At 42.9% G+C, this 22,996-nt stretch overlaps 3 protein-coding genes across 6 annotated transcripts in view; 2 read left to right on the top strand and 1 right to left on the bottom strand.

Moving 5' to 3' along the window:
* LOC106560826 (activating signal cointegrator 1 complex subunit 1) overlaps nucleotides 1–6,391 on the bottom strand; it is a 32,584-nt gene extending 26,193 nt beyond the window's left edge. For 2 of the 3 annotated variants that reach the window (XM_082964972.1, XM_082964971.1), the window contains exons 1-6: nucleotides 6,155–6,366; nucleotides 5,741–5,846; nucleotides 3,519–3,616; nucleotides 2,782–2,960; nucleotides 2,124–2,257; nucleotides 522–641 (exon numbers count right to left, since the gene is read on the bottom strand). In XM_082964972.1, coding sequence (XP_082821098.1) covers nucleotides 522–641; nucleotides 2,124–2,257; nucleotides 2,782–2,960; nucleotides 3,519–3,616; nucleotides 5,741–5,846; nucleotides 6,155–6,272 — 755 coding nt within the window. In that variant the 5' untranslated portion in view covers nucleotides 6,273–6,366. Of the gene's footprint in view, nucleotides 1–521; nucleotides 642–2,123; nucleotides 2,258–2,781; nucleotides 2,961–3,518; nucleotides 3,617–5,740; nucleotides 5,847–6,154 lie in introns of all 3 variants that reach the window. The other variant, XM_082964973.1, reaches the window with a different exon arrangement.
* Nucleotides 6,392–6,432: 41 nt separating this feature from the next.
* On the top strand, nucleotides 6,433–9,944 carry LOC106560840 (anaphase-promoting complex subunit 16). Of its 2 annotated transcripts, XM_045701085.2 has the most exons (5): nucleotides 6,433–6,584; nucleotides 6,919–7,065; nucleotides 9,147–9,221; nucleotides 9,471–9,597; nucleotides 9,705–9,944. In XM_045701085.2, exons 2-4 carry the CDS (start codon nucleotides 6,924–6,926, stop codon nucleotides 9,578–9,580), a joined length of 327 nt encoding a protein of 108 aa, XP_045557041.1. In that variant the 5' UTR covers nucleotides 6,433–6,584; nucleotides 6,919–6,923; the 3' UTR covers nucleotides 9,581–9,597; nucleotides 9,705–9,944. The 2 variants fall into 2 exon arrangements, with proteins under 2 accessions (XP_045557041.1, XP_045557040.1); XM_045701084.2 differs by having other exon boundaries at nucleotides 9,471–9,944.
* Nucleotides 9,945–20,581: 10,637 nt separating this feature from the next.
* On the top strand, nucleotides 20,582–22,820 carry LOC106577395 (DNA damage-inducible transcript 4 protein). Its single transcript, XM_045701079.2, has 3 exons — nucleotides 20,582–20,758; nucleotides 21,059–21,332; nucleotides 21,519–22,820. The coding sequence occupies exons 2-3, from the start codon at nucleotides 21,125–21,127 to the stop codon at nucleotides 22,022–22,024; spliced, it is 714 nt and encodes a 237-aa protein (XP_045557035.2). The 5' UTR covers nucleotides 20,582–20,758; nucleotides 21,059–21,124; the 3' UTR covers nucleotides 22,025–22,820.
* Nucleotides 22,821–22,996: the final 176 nt, after the last annotated feature.

The following is a 22,996-nucleotide window of genomic DNA, read 5'->3' as shown; positions in this document are numbered from 1 at the left end:
ACAGCTATTTTCAGGTCTCTCCAGAGATCAATCGATCAGGTTCAAGTCCGGTCTCTGGCTGGGCCACTCAAGGGCATTCTGTCATGCACTGACAACTGTGGGACCTTCTATAGACAGGTACGTGCCTTTCCAAATCATGTCCAATCAATTGAATTTACCACAGGTGAACTTCAATCAAATTTTAGAAACATATCAAGGATGATCAATGGAAACAGGATGCACCTGAGCTCAATTTCAAGTCTCTCAGCAAAGGATCTGAATACTTTTTTTATTTAATACATTTGCAAATAATTTTAAAAAACTGTTTTCGCTTTGTCATTATGGGGTATTGTGTGTAGATTGCAGAGGTTTTTTGTTGCATTTAATCCATTTTAGAATAAGGCTGTGTTAAGGGGTCTGAATACTTTTCCCTAAGGCACTGTATATAGTGCTTTTCAAGGAGCCAGAGTCACTGTGGTACAAACTGTGGTTAAAGAGACATGAGAGAATCCAACCCTCAAGAGAAGGAACCAGACTCTTACTTGTCCGAACCATCTTTCACTTGGACCTTGGCATACAGGACATCCACCATGGCTGGGTCATCGTTCATGTACTCAATCCCTGTGACCTCTAGCGGGAGAGGCTTCCCTTCTGTGATGGTCCTGAAACATAACATAATGTGTGTTACATGACAGAACATAATGTGTGTTACATGACATAACATAATGTGTGTTACATGACATAACATAATGTGTGTTACATGACATAACATAATGTGTGTTACATGACATAACATAATGTGTGTTACATGACAGAACATAATGTGTGTTACATGACATAACATAATGTGTGTTACATGACATAACATAATGTGTGTTACATGACATAACATAATGTGTGTTACATGACATATCATGTGTTACTTGACATAACATAACATGACATAACATGTGTTACATGACATAACATAATGTGTTACTTGACATAACATGATATAACATGTGTTACTTGACATAACATGATATAACATGTGTTACTTGACATAACATAACATGTGTTACATGACATAACATAATGTGTTACTTGACATAACATAATGTGTGTTACATGACATTACATAATGTGTGTTACATTACATTTATTTTTATTTATTTATTTCACCTTTATTTAACCAGGTAGGCAAGTTGAGAACAAGTTCTCATTTACAACTGCGACCTGGCCAAGATAAAGCAAAGCAGTGTGACACATACAACAACACAGAGTTACACATGGAGTAAAACAAACATACAGTCATTAATACAGTAGAAAAACAAGTCTATATACAATGTGAGCAAATGAGGTGAGATAAGGGAGGTAAAGGCAATAAATAGGCCATGGTGGCAAAGTAAATACAATATAGCAAGTAAAACACTGGAATGGTAGATTTGTAGTGGAAGAAAGTGCAAAGTAGAAATAGCAATAATGGGGTGCAAAGGAGCAAAATAAATAAATAAATACAGTAGGGGAAGAGGTAGTTGTTTGGGCTAAATTATAGATGGGCTATGTACAGGTGCAGTGATCTGTGAACTGCTCTGACAGCTGGTGCTTAAAGCTAGTGAGGGAGATAAGTGTTTCCAGTTTTAGAGATTTTTGTAGTTCGTTCCAGTCATTGGCAGCAGAGAACTGTAAGGAGAGGCGGCCAAAGGAGGAATTGGCTTTGGGGGTGACCAGTGAGATTTACCTGCTGGAGCGCGTGCTACGGGTGGGTGCTGCTATGGTGACCAGTGTGACCAACATGACATAACATGTTACTTGACATAACATAACATGACATAACATAATGTGTTACTTGACATAACATGACAAAACATAATGTATGTTACATAACATGACATAACATGACATAATGTGTTACATGACATAACATGAGTTACATAACATGACATAATGTGTTACTTGACATAACATAACATGACATAACATAATGTGTGTTACATGACATAACATAATGTGTGTTACATGGCATAATGTGTGTTCCTGGCTCCAACTCCAATTTCTATACAATCCCTACAATCTAGATAGGGATAGTCCCTCCCTGTTTCAGTCTGTTTTAATCTGTTTGATTCCTAATGAACATGACCCAGTTGTCAGTCAGTCATACCTACTTGATAAAGTCCTGACAGTGCTGGAGTTGTTTACATGCTTGGGTCACTTCCAGGTCGTTCAGCAGAGCCAGGGTGCCGACTGTTAGATGGAGCTTAGCAGGGTTCTGGAAGATGCTTCCATCTACTCCGTGGTCCTTAACAAGAGAGGAGAGAGACCTGAGATGAGCTGACCGCACAGAGAAACGCTGTATGGTGAAGTTGCCCCTAGACACTGATCTTAGGTCTGTTTTGCATTTCCTCCACTAATGGTTGAGATTAGTATTGGGGGAAGAGGAAACGGATCCTAGATGTGCACAATTTAACCCCAGAACCAGACAACCAAAGAAACTAAAACAGGGACCTAAGATCTCTGATAGCTATTCAGTCAATATAAACATGAATGGAATAGAGTCAAATCTCAAACTGGAGTTGGAGAATATTATGCACCATTTTACAGATTGTCATCCCTCCCATCCACCACGCACTCACTGATACACACACACACACACACACACACACACACACACACACACACACACACACACACACACACACACACACACACACACACACACACACACACACACACACACACACACACACACACACACACACACACACACACACACACACACACACACTGAGACACAGACACACAGACACACACACTCTTCCTTACCTGAGAACACTGCTCCAACACCTCCTCTTTAAACCTCAGGAATCCATCCTGAACTTGAGGGTGGTTAAGAGCGAACGACAGGAAGTGGGTGAACGGCTGCTTCTTGCGAAAGCTCTGCACCAGGAGCTCGACACGAGTCACGGCAGAGGAAACCGCGGCCTTCTGGGAGCCAGTGATCACTGGAACAATGTGAGACCGTTATTGTGTGACTGTAAATGTGAGACTTTTATTTTGATATCCCATGATTCTAGCCCTTGGGAGAAGAAGTTCCTGGATAATGCTTCAGTCTTAAGTTTAGCGTGGTTGCTGGACCCACATTCTTGGCTGACTCATTAATATGACTTGACAGCTGACAGAAAATCACTAAAATTCCCAGAGGTAGAGAAAGGAGAGTTTTGCTAGACTGGTCCCAGATCTGTTTGTGCTTGCATAGTGAACTCCTATAGTCATTGTTAATCACTTGCCTAGTTAAATAAAGGTTGAATAAAATAAAATAAAAACATGAAATGTCTTGTAATTCCGACCATAGGAGTTGGTGAGACAGCACAAACAGTCATAATATGGGACCAGGCTACAGTGTTGCACCAGTATCGTTACTATAGACCTCTGGTTTGGGCTGGTCTCCAAGCTCTGGTCCAGGGCGTTACGTGCGGCCTGACCCTTCTTTAAGAAGGCTGAAAAAGGCTCAAGCCCTGGACAAGAGGTACTGGTCTCTCCGCAAATAAAACGCCACTCACCAATCTGCCCTTCCACTCCTTGTTTTGGAATGCCGATGTCTGTCTTTGTGTCTGCCTCTAGCCTTCTACGTGTCTCTCCTTTCCTTCCGATGATGTATCTGTTAAAAACAACCACACACTTCTCTGGTTAGTACACCGTATCCTTGATTTTCATTGAAGATGTACACATAGACCTAATGACCATAATGAAACACACACACACACACACACACACACACACACACACACACACACACACACACACACACACACACACACACACACACACACACACACACACACACACACACACACACACACACACACACACACACTTTGCCTAAAATATTACCCTGTTACCATGTGGATATTCAGTCTTAAAGAAATCTCTACAAGCCAGAATGTTGAATAAAATTATATTTAAACGTACTTTACCGGTTGGTCCTTTTGACGGCAGGAAGTGGAGATAAACACAGGAAAGGATTATTAACCAGACTTTATGGGGCGTTGGTCTGTATGACTCCGTCAGCTTGTATTCCTGCTACACTACATGGCCAAAAGTATGTGGACACCTGCTCATCGAACATCTCATTCCATAATCATGGGCATTAATATGGAGTTGTTCCCCCCTTTGCTGCTATAACAGCCTCCACTCTTCTGGGAAGGATTTCCACTAGATGTTGGAACATTGCTGCGGGGACTTGCTTCCATTCAGCCACAAGAGCATTAGTGAGGTCAGGCACTGATGTTGGGCGATTAGACCTGGCTCACAGTTGGTGTTTCAATTCATCCCAAAGGTGTTTGATGGGGTTGTGGTCAGGGCTCTGTGCAAGCCAGTCAAGTTCTTCCACACCAATCTCGATAAAACATTTCTGTATGGACCTCACTTTGTGCACATGGGCTGAAACAGCTAAGGGGCCTTCCCCAAACTGTTGCCACAAAGTCGGAAGCACAGAATCGTCTAGAATGTGTTTGTATGCTGTAGCATTAAGATTTCCCTTCACTGGAACTAAGGGGCCTAGCCCGAACCCTGAAAAACAGCACCAGACTATCACTCCTCCTCCACCAAACTTTACAGTTGGCATTATACATTGGGGCAGGTAGCGTTCTTCTGGCATCCGCCAAACCCAGATTCGTCCGTCAGACTGCCAGATGGTGAAGCATGATACATCACTCAAGAGAACACATTTCCACCGCTCCAGAGTCTAATGGCAGTGAGCTTTACACCACTCCAGTCGTAGCTTGGCATTGCGATCTTAGGTTTGTGTGCGGCTGCTCAGCCATGGAAACCCATTTCATGAAGCTCCCGAACAGTTCTTGTGCCAACGTTGCTTCTAGAGACAGTTTGGAAGTCGGTAGTGAGTGTTGCAACCGAGGACAGACGATTTTTATGCGATACGTGCTTCAGCACTAGGCGGTCCCGTTCTGTGAGCTTGTGTGGCCTACCACTTCGCGGTTGAGCCGTTGTTGCTCCTAGATGTTTCCACTTCACAATAACAGCACTTACTGTCGACTGGGGAAGCTCTAGCAGGGCAGAAATTTGACAAACTGACTTGTTAGAAGGTGGCATCCTATGACGGTGCCACGTTGAAAGTCACTGAGCTCTTCAGGAAGGCCATTCTACTGCCAATGTTTGTCTATGGAGATTGCATGGCGGTGTGCTCGATTTTATACACCTGTCAACAACGGGTGTGGCTGAAATAGCCTAATCCTCTAATTTGAAGGGGTGTCCACATACTGTTGTAGATATAGTGTATGTGAAATGAGCACGGGCAAAGTGTGTATGTATTTTCAATCTTCTGATGCATGGCACGTAGCCAAACGTTGTCGACTGAACCATGTTTCCTCGCAATCAGCTGGAAGTGCTTGCGTCTTACTGCAAATTAGAAGTCGGCAACGTTCGGTCTCTGGTACGGTTACACTTGGCCATTGTTTACATATAGTGCTAAATGTTTACGTCGCATGCGAATTGCGTGAAATATTGAAACTCCAAACCAACAGAACCATATACAGACCAGCGTACTGAAAGTCGGGCTAAAAACACTTCCCTGTGGACAACGGGTAAAGTACGTCTAAATTAGGTTTAATCAACATTTTCATCTGTAATGGGACGGTTCGGAAATGTTGAGCTCACACGTTAAAGACGAGAGTGTGGGTCATCTACTCCCGGATTCTATTCAAAAGTAGTGCACCGAATAGTGTGCCATTTAGGGTGCATAGCCTACATGGTGTTTGTAACTCACTTGTAAAGAACACTTGGGACATCAATGGCACAGCTGAAACCTTTGTCATTCTGTTCTATGGAGTGGCTGTCACAGAACTCTTCTTCTTCATCAAACTGTTCACTTGCTAATCAAAACAACAAAGTGCATTTGTGAGATTGGAAAGAACATTTTGGCGTTCCATAATAGGTGCAGCAGGGACAAATAGGAGAGGAGACAGCTACATTTAGAGGAGACAAGTATCCCACAACACAATGTGGTGGTCAATTGGTCAGCTATAACTAGCTAAGTCTCAGTAGAATAAAGTCAATAATCTGGTAGTACTGTACAGTATTGTAGCCATCGGTCTTATCTAGTTAGCTAGCTATAGTTAGCTGGGGTTGTAGGGAGCTAGCTCCACTGAGGTATAATGGCTAGCACTGAGGACCTAGCTACCTGGTGGTCCCATGTAGGAGTTGTCCTCTTCCCCCTCTTCATACTGGTCTTCTTTGATGGTATTTCTTCTGTATACTCTTCCACTTATGTTGATCAATGATGGACGTAAGATTTCCATTGTAGCGGTTATCTTGAATAGTAAATAAAACGATATATAATGTAGTGAATAGTAGCTGCCAACTACGTGTGGGGTGTTAGGCTGTTTTGCGACATACGGCAGTTTGACGTAAAGTAACCAGCTGATTACGTAGTCGCTGATCTCTAAACTGCATGGATAGACATTCCGCGCTCGCAACCAATTAATGATGCGCCAATGTCAACATTTGATTTATATATCATCTAAACCGTAAAGCGGGGTTATTGTTGGGGTAGGTAACCAGAAACCTAAACAAAAGCAGAAGTTAGCCTGCTGCTTTATCCATCACCAGTGGTAGGTTCATCACTTCAATAAGAATCTTATGTCTGATTTATTATGCGGAACGTTTGCTTCAGTAGTAAATGCGCTATGCTTCATGTAGCTAGCTATGTTTGCCAGTTTATTATTCACAACGTTGTTAGACTTGTGTTGTTAACCAACGTTAGCTAGCTAGTCGTGCTAATGTAATGACAAATATTTGTATAACGTGTTCTGTCTGTGCTAATGCTGCACAGCTAGCTAAATGTATTTTGAAGAAATATTGCTGGTCATTTGGGACTGTATTTATCCGCAATACACGACTCTGAACTTGGTGATCATGATTTGCCGTTGTGTTCCTCTTCCTCAGTTGGAATGGCAGCCTCCTCCTCCTCCTCCTCTGCCGGAGGGGTTAGTGGGAGCTCCGTGACTGGCTCTGGATTCAGCGCGTCAGAACTCATCCCCCCGCGTAAGGTCCTCTACACTTATCCCAAAGGAGCCGGGGAGATGATGGAAGGTAGGCTTTCTTTGACACAGGCCAATCACCAATGGCTTTGGAATATAGGTTCAGAACGTTGCAAGAGACAGACCAGTGATGAGGATTCTTTGGAGTTCTAGAAAACCTTGTCTGTTCTGTACATTCTAGCTGCAACATTCTGAACACGTTCTTGGCTCTGATTACGATATTAATCTGCTCATATCCCATACACAGTGATGCTGTGTGTTTCAGATGGATTAATGCTTCTGTTTGTGTGGTTAGCTACTGTACATGTGTTTGGTTCTGAGTACAAGGCCCTTCTGTACATCTGCCTAGCCACACTTCTCTTACAACTATTCTATCTGGCTTCAAGTCAAGTGTAGCTTGTCTGGATTTTACCCACAAGATAAACAATGTGTCCCTGGAACTTTTCACTGTTCCCTTAATGACCTAGCTAGCATGCGTCATAGTTGGATCTTCCTCCAGGAGGACGTGCGCTGCTACCAGCGACAGTCAATGCTCTGCCCCAACGTCACCCCACAACTCGCATCGCCAGTGTGCCCCACTTCCCTCACACCCAAATCAATATGGCTTCAAGTCAAGTGTAGTTAGTGATCCTTTGATCTGGAGTTGGTGACCCACCATCCTTTGAATCATAGTTGGATCTTCATCCAACAGGACGTACATGGGCACCAGCAAGCAGTCAGTGCTCTGCCAATGGGTCAGCCCACAACACCCACCACCAGTTTTGTCACATCACACAAGAGGATCTGTTTGTTTGAACCCAAAGGGCCATCTGGCTCCTTGCTTTGTGCATCCCAAATGACACCCTATTACCTACGTTGTGCTCTAATCTTGACCAGAGCCTTATTTGCCAAAGTAGTACACTATATTAGGATAGGGTGCCCCATCCTTTGTTACCTCATAGACCCCAAATCAAACATTGTGTTGTAATGAATGTCTTAGTTTGGATCATTGTGCTGGAAAGCACTGGGTGTTCAGAGGACTAATGGGCTCACTGTTAGTGGGACAGCAGTGAAGCTGGTGGCCAGGGTTGGGCTTCTATTCCGCTTTGTTTTTGGGGACTGTCCCATAGGGCGGCGCACGATTGGCCCAGTATCGTCCGGGTTAGGGGAGGGTTTGGTCGGGGTAGGTCGCCCTTGTAAATAAGAATATGTTCTTAACTGACTTGCCTAGTTAAATAAAAATATCTATAAAAAAAAGATAAATGGCACCCTATTCCCTACACCAGGGATCATCAACTAGATTCAGCCACGGGACGATTTTTGTTTTTACTTGAGTGGATGGTCGGGGGGCATGAACATAATTAGAAATCATTTGTAGACTGCAAATTGACCGCAAGAAGACCAAACAGATTGTTTTAGTCAAATATTATATCAAACCTTGCTTACTTATATACTGTATATGATCAGATGTGTCTCTCTGTTATGCATAGGAATACTTGGGAACAGATTTCCAAAAAATGTAATCACTTGGAGCTGATGTTTTTAGTCTTTTGGCCAACAATGAAAATGGGGGGGACCGAATTCAGTCCGTGGGCCACCAGTTGGAGAACCTAACCCTACATTGTGCACTAATATCATATGGGCCATGGTCAACAGTAGTGCACTATCTAGGGCCATGGTCAACAGTAGTCCACTATCTAGGGAACAGAGTTCCATTTGTGACACATTGTGTTCTAGTTGATTATTTTGGCTAGTCTTTTTATTCTCCACTTTGTTTACTTCTCAATCCTAGCAAACTGAACGGTGGCACATGTTGGCATAATGTGAGGAGTTAAATCGTGTTTTAGCTAACTCCTCTACTTCCTCAGTAATTACTGAGGATTGTGCTTCCCAGAGGATTTGGTATTAAATAGTTTGTACCACAAAACCATTTACTATAATACGTTATGTTATATAATAGATCTATAGCCTAATAGTTTAGTGTGTGTGTGTGCTGGTTTGGGTTGTGATCAAGAAGGTACATTTCCATTCTTGTTCTTTAAACTATTTCAGGGTTAACTTGTCTACTACTACTACAGTATTTTGTACATGTGCTAGTTGAGGAAAGCGTAACAGTAGTTGACGTGATATTGAACATGAACTCTGTGTCTTCAGACGGCTCAGACAGATTTCTGTGTGAGTCTGTGTTCAGCTACCAGGTGGCGTCAACACTGAAACAGGTGAAGCATGGTAAGTCCATCAGTCTCTTAATTCAATTCTTTTACTGCAGTTGTCTCAAATGGCACCCTATTCCCTACATATAGTGGACTACTTTCAACCAGAGCCCTGTTGGCCTGGTCAAAAGTAGCCCACTATATATTAGGATAGGGTGCTATTTAGGATACACTTGTTGTTTTTAGGAGGGAAAGTACTCTGGTAGCGGATACAAAAGAATGCAATGCTTGATCTAACAGCATATTTCACTGATTTTGTTTTTAGATCAACAGGTATCTAGAATGGAGAAGCTGGCCAGTTTGGTTGAAGAGCTGGAAGCAGATGAGTGGCGATACAAACCAATCGAACAGCTTTTGGGATTTACTCCGTCTTAAAGTCAAATAAAGACCTGGTCAGTAGCCGCTAGCTGGTTACCACTGGAGGAACATATTGACCGCAGAAGACTACCTTATTTCCAACACATGTTGTTTATTGTCATTTATTGTGTCATTCCCACAGGGAAGGATATTCCTGCCTGGTATTGGTCAATGTTTAGCTGTGGTCACTAACTGGAGGAACGAACACCCTGCACCACATATAGCTTTTGTTGTGACCTAAAAACCTTTATCACAGCAATGAATTATGAATTGAGTAATTAATCATGTCATAGTGGGGAAATTGATGCATTCATGTTTTATTAGTGGTTTTTAAATAAACAAGATGGAATCCTCTTCCTATGTATTAAAATGGAAAACATGACGTACTTGGATTATCATTTATTAAATATTTAAATAAAAATATACAGAATAAATTGTATTTGAGCTATTGACAGTTTTATAACCTTATTACAATGGATTATTTGTTGTCACACAGTTGAAAACAATAGAACCAGGCTAATTGTATTACTGTAAATACCAAGGTCAATGAGAATGTAGGGCAACACAATAACATCTGCAGCAACAGCCAGGCTTGTTATTCCCCACACATTCTAAAGGGAGGGGACTGAACAGGCTGATGTTCTGGATGACAGTACGTCCATGTGTCTATGCCCTCAAAGCTGCTCTCAATATGCAGATACACACACACAATAACATTAGGCAGTCGGTCATCATAGGACAGGGGAGAGAACAAATAGGTTTTGTTAATAAAATCACCACCATTCTGTCAACACTACCAGGGCTGTAGGTGTTCTGTCTACACTACCAGGCTGTAGGTGTTCTGTCTATACTACCAGGCTGTAGGTGTTCTGTCTATACTACCAGGCTGTAGGTGTTCTGTCTACACTACCAGGGCTGTAGGTGTTCTGTCTACACTACCAGGCTGTAGGTGTATTACAGAACACCTGTAGGTGTATTATGTCTACACTACCAGGGCTGTAGGTGTTCTGTCAACACTACCAGGCTGTAGGTGTTCTGTCTACACTACCAGGCTGTAGGTTTTCTGTCTATACTACCGGGCTGTAGGTGTTCTGTCTATACTACCAGGGCTGTAGGTGTTCTGTCTACACTACCAGGGCTGTAGGTGTTCTGTCTATACTACCAGGCTGTAGGTGTTCTGTCTACACTACCAGGCTGTAGGTGTTCTGTCTACACTACCAGGAATGTAGGTGTTCTGTCAACACTACCAGGCTGTAGGTGTATTACAGAACACCTGTAGGTGTATTATGTCTACACTACCAGGAATGTAGGTGTTCTGTCAACACTACCAGGCTGTAGGTGTTCTGTCTACACTACCAGGAATGTAGGTGTTCTGTCTACACTACCAGGGCTGTAGGTGTTCTGTCTACACTACCAGGCTGTAGGTGTTCTGTCTACACTATCAGGGCTGTAGGTGTTCTGTCTATACTACCAGGGCTGTAGGTGTTCTGTCTACACTACCAGGGCTGTAGGTGTTCTGTCTACACTACCAGGCTGTAGGTGTTCTGTCTACACTACCAGGGCTGTAGGTGTTCTGTCAACACTACCAGGCTGTAGGTGTTCTGTCTACACTACCAGGCTGTAGGTTTTCTGTCTATACTACCGGGCTGTAGGTGTTCTGTCTATACTACCAGGGCTGTAGGTGTTCTGTCTATACTACCAGGGCTGTAGGTGTTCTGTCTACACTACCAGGCTGTAGGTGTTCTGTCAACACTACCAGGGCTGTAGGTGTTCTGTCTACACTACCAGGGCTGTAGGTGTTCTGTCTATACTACCAGGGCTGTAGGTGTTCTGTCTACACTACCAGGGCTGTAGGTGTTCTGTCTACACTACCAGGCTGTAGGTGTTCTGTCTACACTACCAGGCTGTAGGTGTTCTGTCTACACTACCAGGCTGTAGGTGTTCTGTCTACACTACCAGGCTGTAGGTGTTCTGTCTACACTACCAGGCTGTAGGTTTTCTGTCTATACTAGCAGGCTGTAGGTGTTCTGTCTATACTACCAGGGCTGTAGGTGTTCTGTCAACACTACCAGGGCTGTAGGTGTTCTGTCAACACTACCAGGCTGTAGGTGTTCTGTCTACACTATCAGGGCTGTAGGTGTTCTGTCTATACTAGCAGGCTGTAGGTGTTCTGTCTACACTACCAGGCTGTAGGTGTTCTGTCTACACTACCAGGCTGTAGGTGTTCTGTCTACACTACCAGGCTGTAGGTGTTCTGTCTACACTACCAGGGCTGTAGGTGTTCTGTCAACACTACCAGGCTGTAGGTGTTCTGTCTATACTACCAGGCTGTAGGTGTTCTGTCTATACTACCAGGCTGTAGGTGTTCTGTCTACACTACCAGGGCTGTAGGTGTTCTGTCTACACTACCAGGCTGTAGGTGTTCTGTCAACACTACCAGGCTGTAGGTGTTCTGTCTACACTACCAGGCTGTAGGTGTTCTGTCTACACTACCAGGCTGTAGGTGTTCTGTCTACACTATCAGGGCTGTAGGTGTTCTGTCTACACTACCAGGCTGTAGGTGTTCTGTCTACACTACCAGGCTGTAGGTGTTCTGTCAACACTACCAGGCTGTAGGTGTTCTGTCTACACTATCAGGGCTGTAGGTGTTCTGTCTACACTACCAGGGCTGTAGGTGTTCTGTCTATACTACCAGGCTGTAGGTGTTCTGTCTACACTACCAGGCTGTAGGTTTTCTGTCTATACTAGCAGGCTGTAGGTGTTCTGTCTATACTACCAGGGCTGTAGGTGTTCTGTCTACACTACCAGGCTGTAGGTGTTCTGTCTATACTACCAGGCTGTAGGTGTTCTGTCTACACTACCAGGGCTGTAGGTGTTCTGTCTACACTACCAGGCTGTAGGTGTTCTGTCTACACTACCAGGGCTGTAGGTGTTCTGTCTACACTACCAGGCTGTAGGTGTTCTGTCTACACTACCAGGGCTGTAGGTGTTCTGTCTACACTACCAGGGCTGTAGGTGTTCTGTCTACACTACCAGGCTGTAGGTGTTCTGTCTACACTACCAGGCTGTAGGTGTTCTGTCAACACTACCAGGCTGTAGGTGTTCTGTCTACACTACCAGGGCTGTAGGTGTTCTGTCAACACTACCAGGCTGTAGGTGTTCTGTCTACACTACCAGGCTGTAGGTGTTCTGTCTACACTACCAGGGCTGTAGGTGTTCTGTCTACACTACCAGGGCTGTAGGTGTTCTGTCTACACTATCAGGCTGTAGGTGTTCTGTCTACACTACCAGGCTGTAGGTGTTCTGTCTACACTACCAGGCTGTAGGTGTTCTGTCTACACTACCAGGCTGTAGGTGTTCTGTCTACACTACCAGGCTGTAGGTGTTCTGTCTACACTACCAGGGCTGTAGGTGTTCTGTCTATACTATCAGGCAGTAGGTGTTCTGTCTACACTACCAGGCTGTAGGTGTTCTGTCAACACTACCAGGCTGTAGGTGTTCTGTCTACACTACCAGGCTGTAGGTGTTCTGTCTACACTATCAGGGCTGTAGGTGTTCTGTCTACACTATCAGGCTGTAGGTGTTCTGTCTACACTACCAGGGCTGTAGGTGTTCTGTCTACACTACCAGGCTGTAAGTTTTCTGTCTACACTACCAGGCTGTAGGTGTTCTGTCTACACTACCAGGCTGTAGGTGTTCTGTCTACACTACCAGGCTGTAGGTGTTCTGTCTACACTACCACGGCTGTAGGTGTTCTGTCTACACTACCAGGGCTGTAGGTGTTCTGTCTACACTACCAGGGCTGTAGGTGTTCTGTCTACACTGCCAGGGCTGTAGGTGTTCTGTCTACACTACCAGGGCTGTAGGTGTTCTGTCTACACTACCAGGGCTGTAGGTGTTCTGTCTACACTGCCAGGGCTGTAGGTGTTCTGTCTACACTACCAGGGCTGTAGGTGTTCTGTCTACACTACCAGGCTGTAGGTGTTCTGTCTACACTACCAGGCTGTAGGTGTTCTGTCTACACTACCAGGCAGTAGGTGTTCTGTCTACACTACCAGGCTGTAGGTGTTCTGTCTACACTACCAGGTGTAGGTGTTCTGTCTACACTACCAGGCAGTAGGTGTTCTGTCTATACTACCAGGGCTGTAGGTGTTCTGTCTACACTACCAGGCTGTAGGTGTTCTGTCTACACTACCAGGCTGTAGGTGTTCTGTCTACACTACCAGGCTGTAGGTGTTCTGTCTACACTACCAGGGCTGTAGGTGTTCTGTCTACACTACCAGGGCTGTAGGTGTTCTGTCTACACTACCAGGGCTGTAGGTGTTCTGTCTACACTACCAGGCTGTAGGTGTTCTGTCTACACTACCAGGCTGTAGGTGTTCTGTCTACACTACCAGGGCTGTAGGTGTTCTGTCTACACTACCAGGGCTGTAGGTGTTCTGTCTACACTACCAGGCTGTAGGTGTTCTGTCTACACTACCAGGCTGTAGGTGTTCTGTCTACACTACCAGGCTGTAGGTGTTCTGTCTACACTACCAGGCTGTAGGTGTTCTGTCTACACTACCAGGCTGTAGGTGTTCTGTCTACACTACCAGGCTGTAGGTGTTCTGTCTACACTACCAAGGACAGACTGTTTACCAGGAGTCTGGTCAGTACAGTCCAGGGACAGACTATTGTTTACCAGGAGTCTGGTCAGTACAGTCCAGGGACAGACTATTGTTTACCAGGAGTCTGGTCAGTACAGTCCAGGGACAGACTATTGTTTACCAGGAGTCTGGTCAGTACAGTCCAGGGACAGACTATTGTTTACCAGGAGTCTGGTCAGAAGGGTGCAATGTTTCAGGATATTGGGATAGAAATGTATTGTGGAACTTATATGTTGTCTGTAATGTCCAGTAGAATAGAGAATTTTAAAATGTCAGCTCTATTATTGCATTTCTATCTGCAGTGTTCCTCCACAATGTTTGCCTACTGAGCGTGGCCCTGGCAGAGATCCAGTCTCTCACCCTGGTGTTTGGTGGGTCTATTTGAATCTAAAGTCAAGAAATGTGCTGTACTTTGTGATTCCACCAGTGAATGAATGTTTTCCAGTTGAATGAGCAGTGGGGAAGTGGTTGGTTGACTGTACAGAACGTACTGTACTAGTTTACAGACTGTTTTTTTTTTCATCTTCTTTTTTCTATAAAAAGGTGTGACTAACCGAGAGGAACACTTCTGGGTCCTAAAGTTAGTCCTGTTAACTTGTTTTTAACCAAGCTCCTGTTTCTTTACACGTTGTGTCGCTTGCTGTGTCCGTTGGTAGATTTGTATTTTACAAAGTACATATAATAAAAGTTATTTCAAACAATCAACTTGCCTCTACATATTTGGGTAGCCTATCTATATGACTGATCAGATAGAGACAAAGGTTGGTGAAGGTAGCCTTCAGTCATTTTATGACAGCACACTGGTTGTCTTGCTGCAGTTCACATCGTGTGTCCTGATAGGGTAATATAGACCATGTTATTCTGTTGAATAAGCTGTCCTGATAGGATAATATAGACCATGTTATTCTGTTGAATAAGCTGTCCTGATAGGGTAATGTAGACCATGTTATTCTGTTGAATAAGCTGTCCTGATAGGGTAATATAGACCATGTTATTCTGTTGAATAAGCTGTCCTGATAGGGTAATATAGACCATGTTATTCTGTTGAATAAGCTGTCCTGATAGGGTAATATAGACCATGTTATTCTGTTGAATAAGCTGTCCTGATAGGGTAATGTAGACCATGTTATTCTGTTGAATAAGCTGTCCTGATAGGGTAATATAGACCATGTTATTCTGTTGAATAAGCTGTCCTGAAAGGGTAATGTAGACCATGTTATTCTGTTGAATAAGCTGTCCTGATAGGGTAATATAGACCATGTTATTCTGTTGAATAAGCTGTCCTCTCAATGACAGAACTCAGGCCATCAAGGTAGATGGGGTCAAATCTGAGATCCTTGAGTTACATACTCGGCATGCTAATGTTTACAATCTATATAATAAAAAAACATTAGTAATGCTGTAAAAAATAGTCATATTCATTTTGTATGCAGATGATAGTGTTGTGTTCCATTGCTGCATCAGTTGGCCAAGCCTTTTCACATTTCAAATCAGATTTGCTAGCACTGCAGAGGTCACTATTGGATCTAAAGTTGGTGGTAAATACAAACAAAACCAAACGCATGCTTTTTGTCTAGGTCCTATAATCCAGATTTAAGTGAATTTGTAATGACTAGTTTGAACGCTACACAAATTGAGCGAGTTCCTTCCTACAAATATCTTGGTATCTGGCTTGATGATAAAATGTAATAAAAAAAAACATGTCACTAAGGTGGTGAAGAAGTTGAAAGTTTAAGGTTGGTTTCTTTTACAGAAACAAAGCATGTCTGACTTTTTATAATAGGAAGGATATTGTCCAGGCCACTTTTATGTCGATTTTAGATTCTGGGGATATTATCTATAGGCCTGCAGCAGCAACTATACATAAACCACTAGATGCTGTTTTCCATTGTGCCCTTAGGTTTATTACTGGTGATGGTTCTAGAACTCACCATTGTGCCCTTAGGTTTATTACTGGTGATGGTTCTAGAACTCACCATTGTGCCCTTAGGTTTATTACTGGTGATGGTTCTAGAACTCACCATTGTGCCCTTAGGTTTATTACTGGTGATGGTTCTAGAACTCACCATTGTGCCCTTAGGTTTATTACTGGTGATGGTTCTAGAACTCACCATTGTGCCCTTAGGTTTATTACTGGTGATGGTTCTAGAACTCACCATTGTGCCCTTAGGTTTATTACTGGTGATGGTTCTAGAACTCACCATTGTGCCCTTAGGTTTATTACTGGTGATGGTTCTAGAACTCACCAATGTGCCCTTAGGTTTATTACTGGTGATGGTTCTAGAACTCACCATTGTGCCCTTAGGTTTATTACTGGTGATGGTTCTAGAACTCACCAATGTGCCCTTAGGTTTATTACTGGTGATGGTTCTAGAACTCACCATTGTCCCCTTAGGTTTATTACTGGTGATGGTTCTAGAACTCACCATTGTGCCCTTAGGTTTATTACTGGTGATGGTTCTAGAACTCACCAATGTGCCCTTAGGTTTATTACTGGTGATGGTTCTAGAACTCACCATTGTCCCCTTAGGTTTATTACTGGTGATGGTTCTAGAACTCACCATTGTGCCCTTAGGTTTATTACTGGTGATGGTCCTAGAACTCACCAATGTGCCCTTAGGTTTATTACTGGTGATGGTTCTAGAACTCACCAATGTGCCCTTAGGTTTATTACTGGTGATGGTTCTAGAACTCACCATTGTGCCCTTAGGTTTATTACTTCTTTGTATGTAAGGAGAGAGTAGCATTATCTTGTGTGAATTTACAAAGCACTCATGCAGAAACGTCCTATGTATCTATCGTCATTAATTACATTTAGACTTACAAATGACCAAACCCAGTCACAGGCTTGGATAACACTGGAGGCCCCTTCGGTCTCCACAGAGTTGGCTAAAGCTGCTTTAGTTTTTTTTCTGTGCCCTTTATGTGGAACAACTCACAGAGCTCTCTGAAATGAGACGTTCTGGTCCCCCTTGGTCAGTTCAGAGTCATGACCAGAGACCTCTATGTTGAGAAATGTGATACATTTTTCTTAATATATTTTGTATATTGTATGTTGTATATATGTTTGATGTATTTATGCAGGGCACCTATCCCTGCACCTATCATACTACTATGACTGACCCTGTAAAACAACACATTTCACTGCACCTATCATACTACTATGGCTGACCCTGTAAAACAACACCTATCATACTACTATGGCTGACCCTTTAAAACAACACCTATCATACTACTATGGCTTACCCTGTAAAACAACACCTATCATACTACTATGGCTGACCCTGTAAAACAACACATTTCACTGCACCTATCATACTACTATGGCTGACCCTATAAAACAACACCTATCATACTACTATGACTGACCCTGTAAAACAACACATTACACTGCACCTATCATACTACTATGGCTGACCCTGTAAAACAACACCTATCATACTACTATGGCTTACCCTGTAAAACAACACCTATCATACTACTATGGCTGACCCTGTAAAACAACACCTATCATTCTACTATGACTGACCCTGTAAAACAACACATTACACTGCACCTATCATACTACTATGGCTGACCCTGTAAAACAACACCTATCATACTACTATGGCTGACCCTGTAAAACAACACCTATCATACTACTATGACTGACCCTGTAAAACAACACATTTCACTGCACCTATCATACTACTATGGCTGACCCTGTAAAACAACACATTACACTGCACCTATCATACTACTATGACTGACCCTGTAAAACAACACATTTCCCTGCACCTATCATACTACTATGGCTGACCCTGTAAAACAACACCTATCATACTACTATGGCTGACCCTGTAAAACAACACCTATCATACTACTATGGCTGACCCTGTAAAACAACACCTATCATACTACTATGGCTTACCCTGTAAAACAACACATTACACTGCACCTATCATACTACTATGGCTGACCCTGTAAAACAACACCTATCATACTACTATGGCTGACCCTATAAAACAACACATTTCCCTGCACCTATCATACTACTATGGCTGACCCTGTAAAACAACACATTACACTGCACCTATCATACTACTATGGCTGGCCCTATAAAACAACACCTATCATACTACTATGGCTGATCCTATAAAACAACACCTATCATACTACTATGGCTGACCCTGTAAAACAACACCTATCATACTACTATGACTGACCCTGTAAAACAACACCTATCATACTACTATGGCTGACCCTGTAAAACAACACATTACACTGCACCTATCATACTACTATGACTGACCCTGTAAAACAACACCTATCATACTACTATGGCTGACCCTGTAAAACAACACATTACACTGCACCTATCATACTACTATGGCTGACCCTGTAAAACAACACCTATCATACTACTATGGCTGACCCTGTAAAACAACACCTATCATACTACTATGACTGACCCTGTAAAACAACACATTACACTGCACCTATCATACTACTATGGCTGACCCTGTAAAACAACACCTATCATACTACTATGGCTGACCCTGTAAAACAACACATTTCCCTGCACCTATCATACTACTATGGCTGACCCTGTAAAACAACACCTATCATACTACTATGGCTGACCCTGTAAAACAACACCTATCATACTACTATGGCTGACCCTGTAAAACAACACCTATCATACTACTATGGCTGACCCTGTAAAACAACACCTATCATACTACTATGACTGACCCTGTAAAACAACACATTACACTGCACCTATCATACTACTATGGCTGACCCTGTAAAACAACACCTATCATACTACTATGGCTGACCCTGTAAAACAACACATTTCCCTGCACCTATCATACTACTATGACTGACCCTGTAAAACAACACATTACACTGCACCTATCATACTACTATGGCTGACCCTGTAAAACAACACATTGCACTGCACCTATCATACTACTATGGCTGACCCTGTAAAACAACACATTTCAATGCACCTATCATACTACTATGGCTGACCCTGTAAAACAACACATTTCAATGCACCTATCATACTACTATGGCTGACCCTGTAAAACAACACATTTCCCTGCACCTATCATACTACTATGACTGACCCTGTAAAACAACACATTACACTGCACCTATCATACTACTATGGCTGACCCTGTAAAACAACACATTTCCCTGCACCTAATCCGTGTATGTGACAATGAATTAAAAAAAACACAGAACTATGCAAAATGTGTCCCTGCATCCTCCAAACACAAAACCAACTAATTTGTTTACCTGCATTCAGAGCATGATGTTCAGTACATGAAGATAATGTTCTAACCCACTTCCTGAAACAGTTCCTCACACTCAATAGTCACCATGTTATCCTTTTATGATGACATCAGCAACATGATCAACAGATAAGGTATTACAGACAGTTCAGCAATATGTCTCACTAATAAAATGTAATTTGTTGATAAATGATCAATATACATGTAAATGCTCCGCCTTGCTATACAAATGGTGACAGAGAATATTCTATCCTGTGGGGAGTGGAAGATGCAAAGTTACAGTATACAGTATGTACTATAACAGCAGCTGAGCATAACAGAGTAACATTGTATCATACTTGGACTACACTGAATAACATAAAAAACTGTTACTGTAACCAACTGATGAATTGACATAATATAAAGGCAACATGAAAACATATGAAGTCGAGCTATATTATAACCAGAAATGTGTCCATTGTCCGCAGCTCTTTTGTTTATCTGCAGCTGACAGTTTCTATGCCTATTGCCTGCGGTTTGGATGTTTGGGGGGGGGGGGGGGGGGTACATGGGATGACAAAACAACATTTTCGACAGTTATTCTTGCAAGTAAAATAATAACTACGCACCACCAAATTGATTACCCTGCTGTTGTAAGTTGTTTTTAGGGTTTCAGGTAAAATGCATGTTGTATCTAGAACTATGTGTAGTGTAGTAAGCAGTGGACTATACCTACGCAGCTGGTACAATGTAATGCGCTTAGTTTGGATCAGATACATTGTTCCAAACCCATGACGTAATGTTACACCTTCTGCTTAGTCTATGTATTGCGTCCTATTCTTTTGGAAATGAACAAGTGCATGGAGTTTTAACATGTCCGGGCTAGAACTACGTGCAACAAAGACTGTAGCTGGTGTTTTTCCCGAGCAGAAATGACATTTGAGGGTCCCAGCCCCCCCCCCCCCCCCTCCTCCTCCTCACCACGTCTCTTTTGTTCCTTACTTCTGCCCTCTGTGTTTCACCGCACGTTACCAGGCAGGATAGAGCAGGATGACGTGCCCCGGCCTCTGATTGGCTGAGAGGTGAGAAATCAGAAGGTTATTTAAACAGCTCTGTCGGAGCATAAGATCTGCAGAGCTGAGCAGCTGTGCGACGGGAAAGCTACATGTATAGTCGGGTTGGATTGACTGGGAAGCCTTTGTCCTCAATCTCAGCAACAACAACAAAAATAAACTGACTTTAACTGGATTACAACTGAAAGAACATTTCCACGTTAGCAACATATCTTTGTAAGTATCATTTCTGTCACTGGCTATTATTTCAACGTATTGTCTCGAGCGTCAACTTTGAACAAGGGAATGAAAGGACTAACGTTAACACTAACGTTAGCTAGCTAGACAACTGTCTTTTTCTCCACTCGGTACACGTTTATTACAATAGATAACTAGCTATGTCAGTTACTGAATAGCTAGCTGTATTGTTACATTGTCTGATATGTAAAGTCTAGCTAGTCAACGTTACTGTAACTAGCTAGCTACTCTTCATTTCAAATTCAGTGTTCTTATCGTTGCCGTTATTTCTTTCAACAGAACCTGATCTATGATCCCTGAGACTTGGAAAGTTATAAGAAGTTGAACACTTTGACCACTTGGGAAATGATGCCTGCACTTCCTACAACCATGATGGTCCATGACTTAGACAGTTTCAGCTCATCCCCTTCCCCAATGGACGCCACCGCCAAACGGTCGTCGTGGGGGAAACTGGTGCAGAAGTTAACCGACTTCAGAGGAGACGGCAGTAGCAGCGGTCACAGTATAGACTCCGACTCAGACAATGGCAGCAGGACTGATCTCTCAGACTCCGGTAAATATTTAATATCTCGACCTAGCCTGGTCCCCGGACCTGTTTGTGCTGTCTTATTGATGATAGGACTTGGCTATTAATACAGAAACAAACAGATCTGAGACCAGGTTACTATTGCTAGTTGTTTGACAAAAGATGGATCTATCTGATGTTCTGTATGACTAAAACTGCCCTCTTATCTTTCAGGGTTTGACTTTCCCTCTATCTCCTCATCTGATGACTTCGGCAACGTGTTCTACGATGATCTCCTCTCAATGGAGGAGACCCTTCTGAAAGAACTTGTGAACCTAATTGCCTGTAGCTTAAGGGAAGCAAAAGATGGTGCCCTGAGATGTTCCAAATTACTCATCCCTGAGAAGCTTCTAGAACACATAGGCCAAGAGCTCCTTCACCTGGCGGCCAGCGAGCCCTGCGGCCTGAGGGGGGCTGTCATAGACCTCTGTGTGGAACAGGGGGAGGTGTGTCAGAGTATGGAACAGATCGCTGTGGACCCATATCTCGTCCCTACCTTCCAGCTCACACTGGTGCTGAGGCTCGATTCTGGAGGACTGTGGCCCAAAATTCAAGGGCTTTTCTCCACAAAGTCTCCATCCAGTCCCGTAAAGAGACAGGCGATTAGACTGAGCACGGGCTTCAGAGTGATCAAGAAGAAACTGTACAGCTCTGAAGAGTTGCTCATCGAAGAATGCTGAAAGAAACCAGAGACTTTCTTTAGATATTTTTCTAATAAACCTTGTTGTACCAAGTGTCCTACCTACAACGCTCATCAGAGCCCTAGTGATCAACATTTGGGATTCTAGTCAAATGTATGATTTCTAGGACATTTTCTTAACTGTTAAGATGAACCGGCGATTACTTCTCTATGTACATTATTTGCGGATTGGCGTTCCTGTGTAGGGGAGCCACAGTAAATGGTACGTGACAAGTTAATAAGAGAACGACTATTGTGCTTAAGTGAATGGAGCGGGGAGCTACAGTAAATGGTATGTGAGTAGTTTAGTGTGTTTAAGAGAATGGCGTTAACCCAAACACTGAAAATGAAGTTTCTGGCACTTTTGCAAACCACTAATATCTATTTTATAAAAGATGGGTGGTTTGGTTTTCCATTTATTGTTAAAAATGTTTACCTGTTTCTATTGAAACCAGACAATGGCAGCTAGCTGTATGGTAATGTTTGTATGTGGCCATTTTAGAAACTGTGGTAATATAAAAAAAAATCTTCATGGCAATTCATTGTACACCATGGTAAGGGGACCAGATTGACGTGTTTGGCTAGAGACCAACATTACTTAGCAGTACTTGCTTCTCTGTCTGTAGCATCCATTGTGAACCACAGGTCAGTTTACTTGATTCTTTATTTCCAGTTTAGAATGGTTTGTCCTCCTGCATACTCATCTGTGCATCATTTTATTTGATATTCAAATATCCGCACTGTCTTGATACTTTCCATTTAATGAACTTCAGACAATAAATATTGCTTTTTTTTTTACAAAACTCATTGTCATTGTTGCTTTGACCAAACCTTTCAGAATGTCTTATGAGTGGGTGTAGTGTATGGTGATACCTATCACTGAATGAAACTCGTTGTTGAATCAAGAACACCATATATAGTTGCTCACCTTGGCTGCATTTTACACAGGCAGCAAAATTCTCGTTTTTGCTGC

The sequence above is a fragment of the Salmo salar genome, chromosome 18 (assembly GCF_965601325.2).
Source record: "Salmo salar chromosome 18, fSalSal1, whole genome shotgun sequence".
Lineage (NCBI taxonomy): Eukaryota > Metazoa > Chordata > Actinopteri > Salmoniformes > Salmonidae > Salmo > Salmo salar.
Note: the sequence above shows the minus strand (reverse complement) of the source record. Positions and strands in the feature narration are given on the sequence as shown.

What these genes read in the sequence shown, in the direction of transcription:
- LOC106560840 (XM_045701085.2), top strand. Translation starts at nt 6,924, where the DNA reads ATGGCAGCCTCCTCCTCCTCCTCCTCTGCCGGAGGGGTTAGTGGGAGC. An exon ending in AGCCGGGGAGATGATGGAAG is followed by an intron (nt 7,066 to 9,146) that starts GTAGGCTTTCTT and finishes CTGTGTCTTCAG; the next exon opens with ACGGCTCAGACAGATTTCTG. An exon ending in ACTGAAACAGGTGAAGCATG is followed by an intron (nt 9,222 to 9,470) that starts GTAAGTCCATCA and finishes TTTTGTTTTTAG; the next exon opens with ATCAACAGGTATCTAGAATG.
- LOC106577395 (XM_045701079.2), top strand. Translation starts at nt 21,125, where the DNA reads ATGATGCCTGCACTTCCTACAACCATGATGGTCCATGACTTAGACAGT. An exon ending in GACTGATCTCTCAGACTCCG is followed by an intron (nt 21,333 to 21,518) that starts GTAAATATTTAA and finishes CTTATCTTTCAG; the next exon opens with GGTTTGACTTTCCCTCTATC.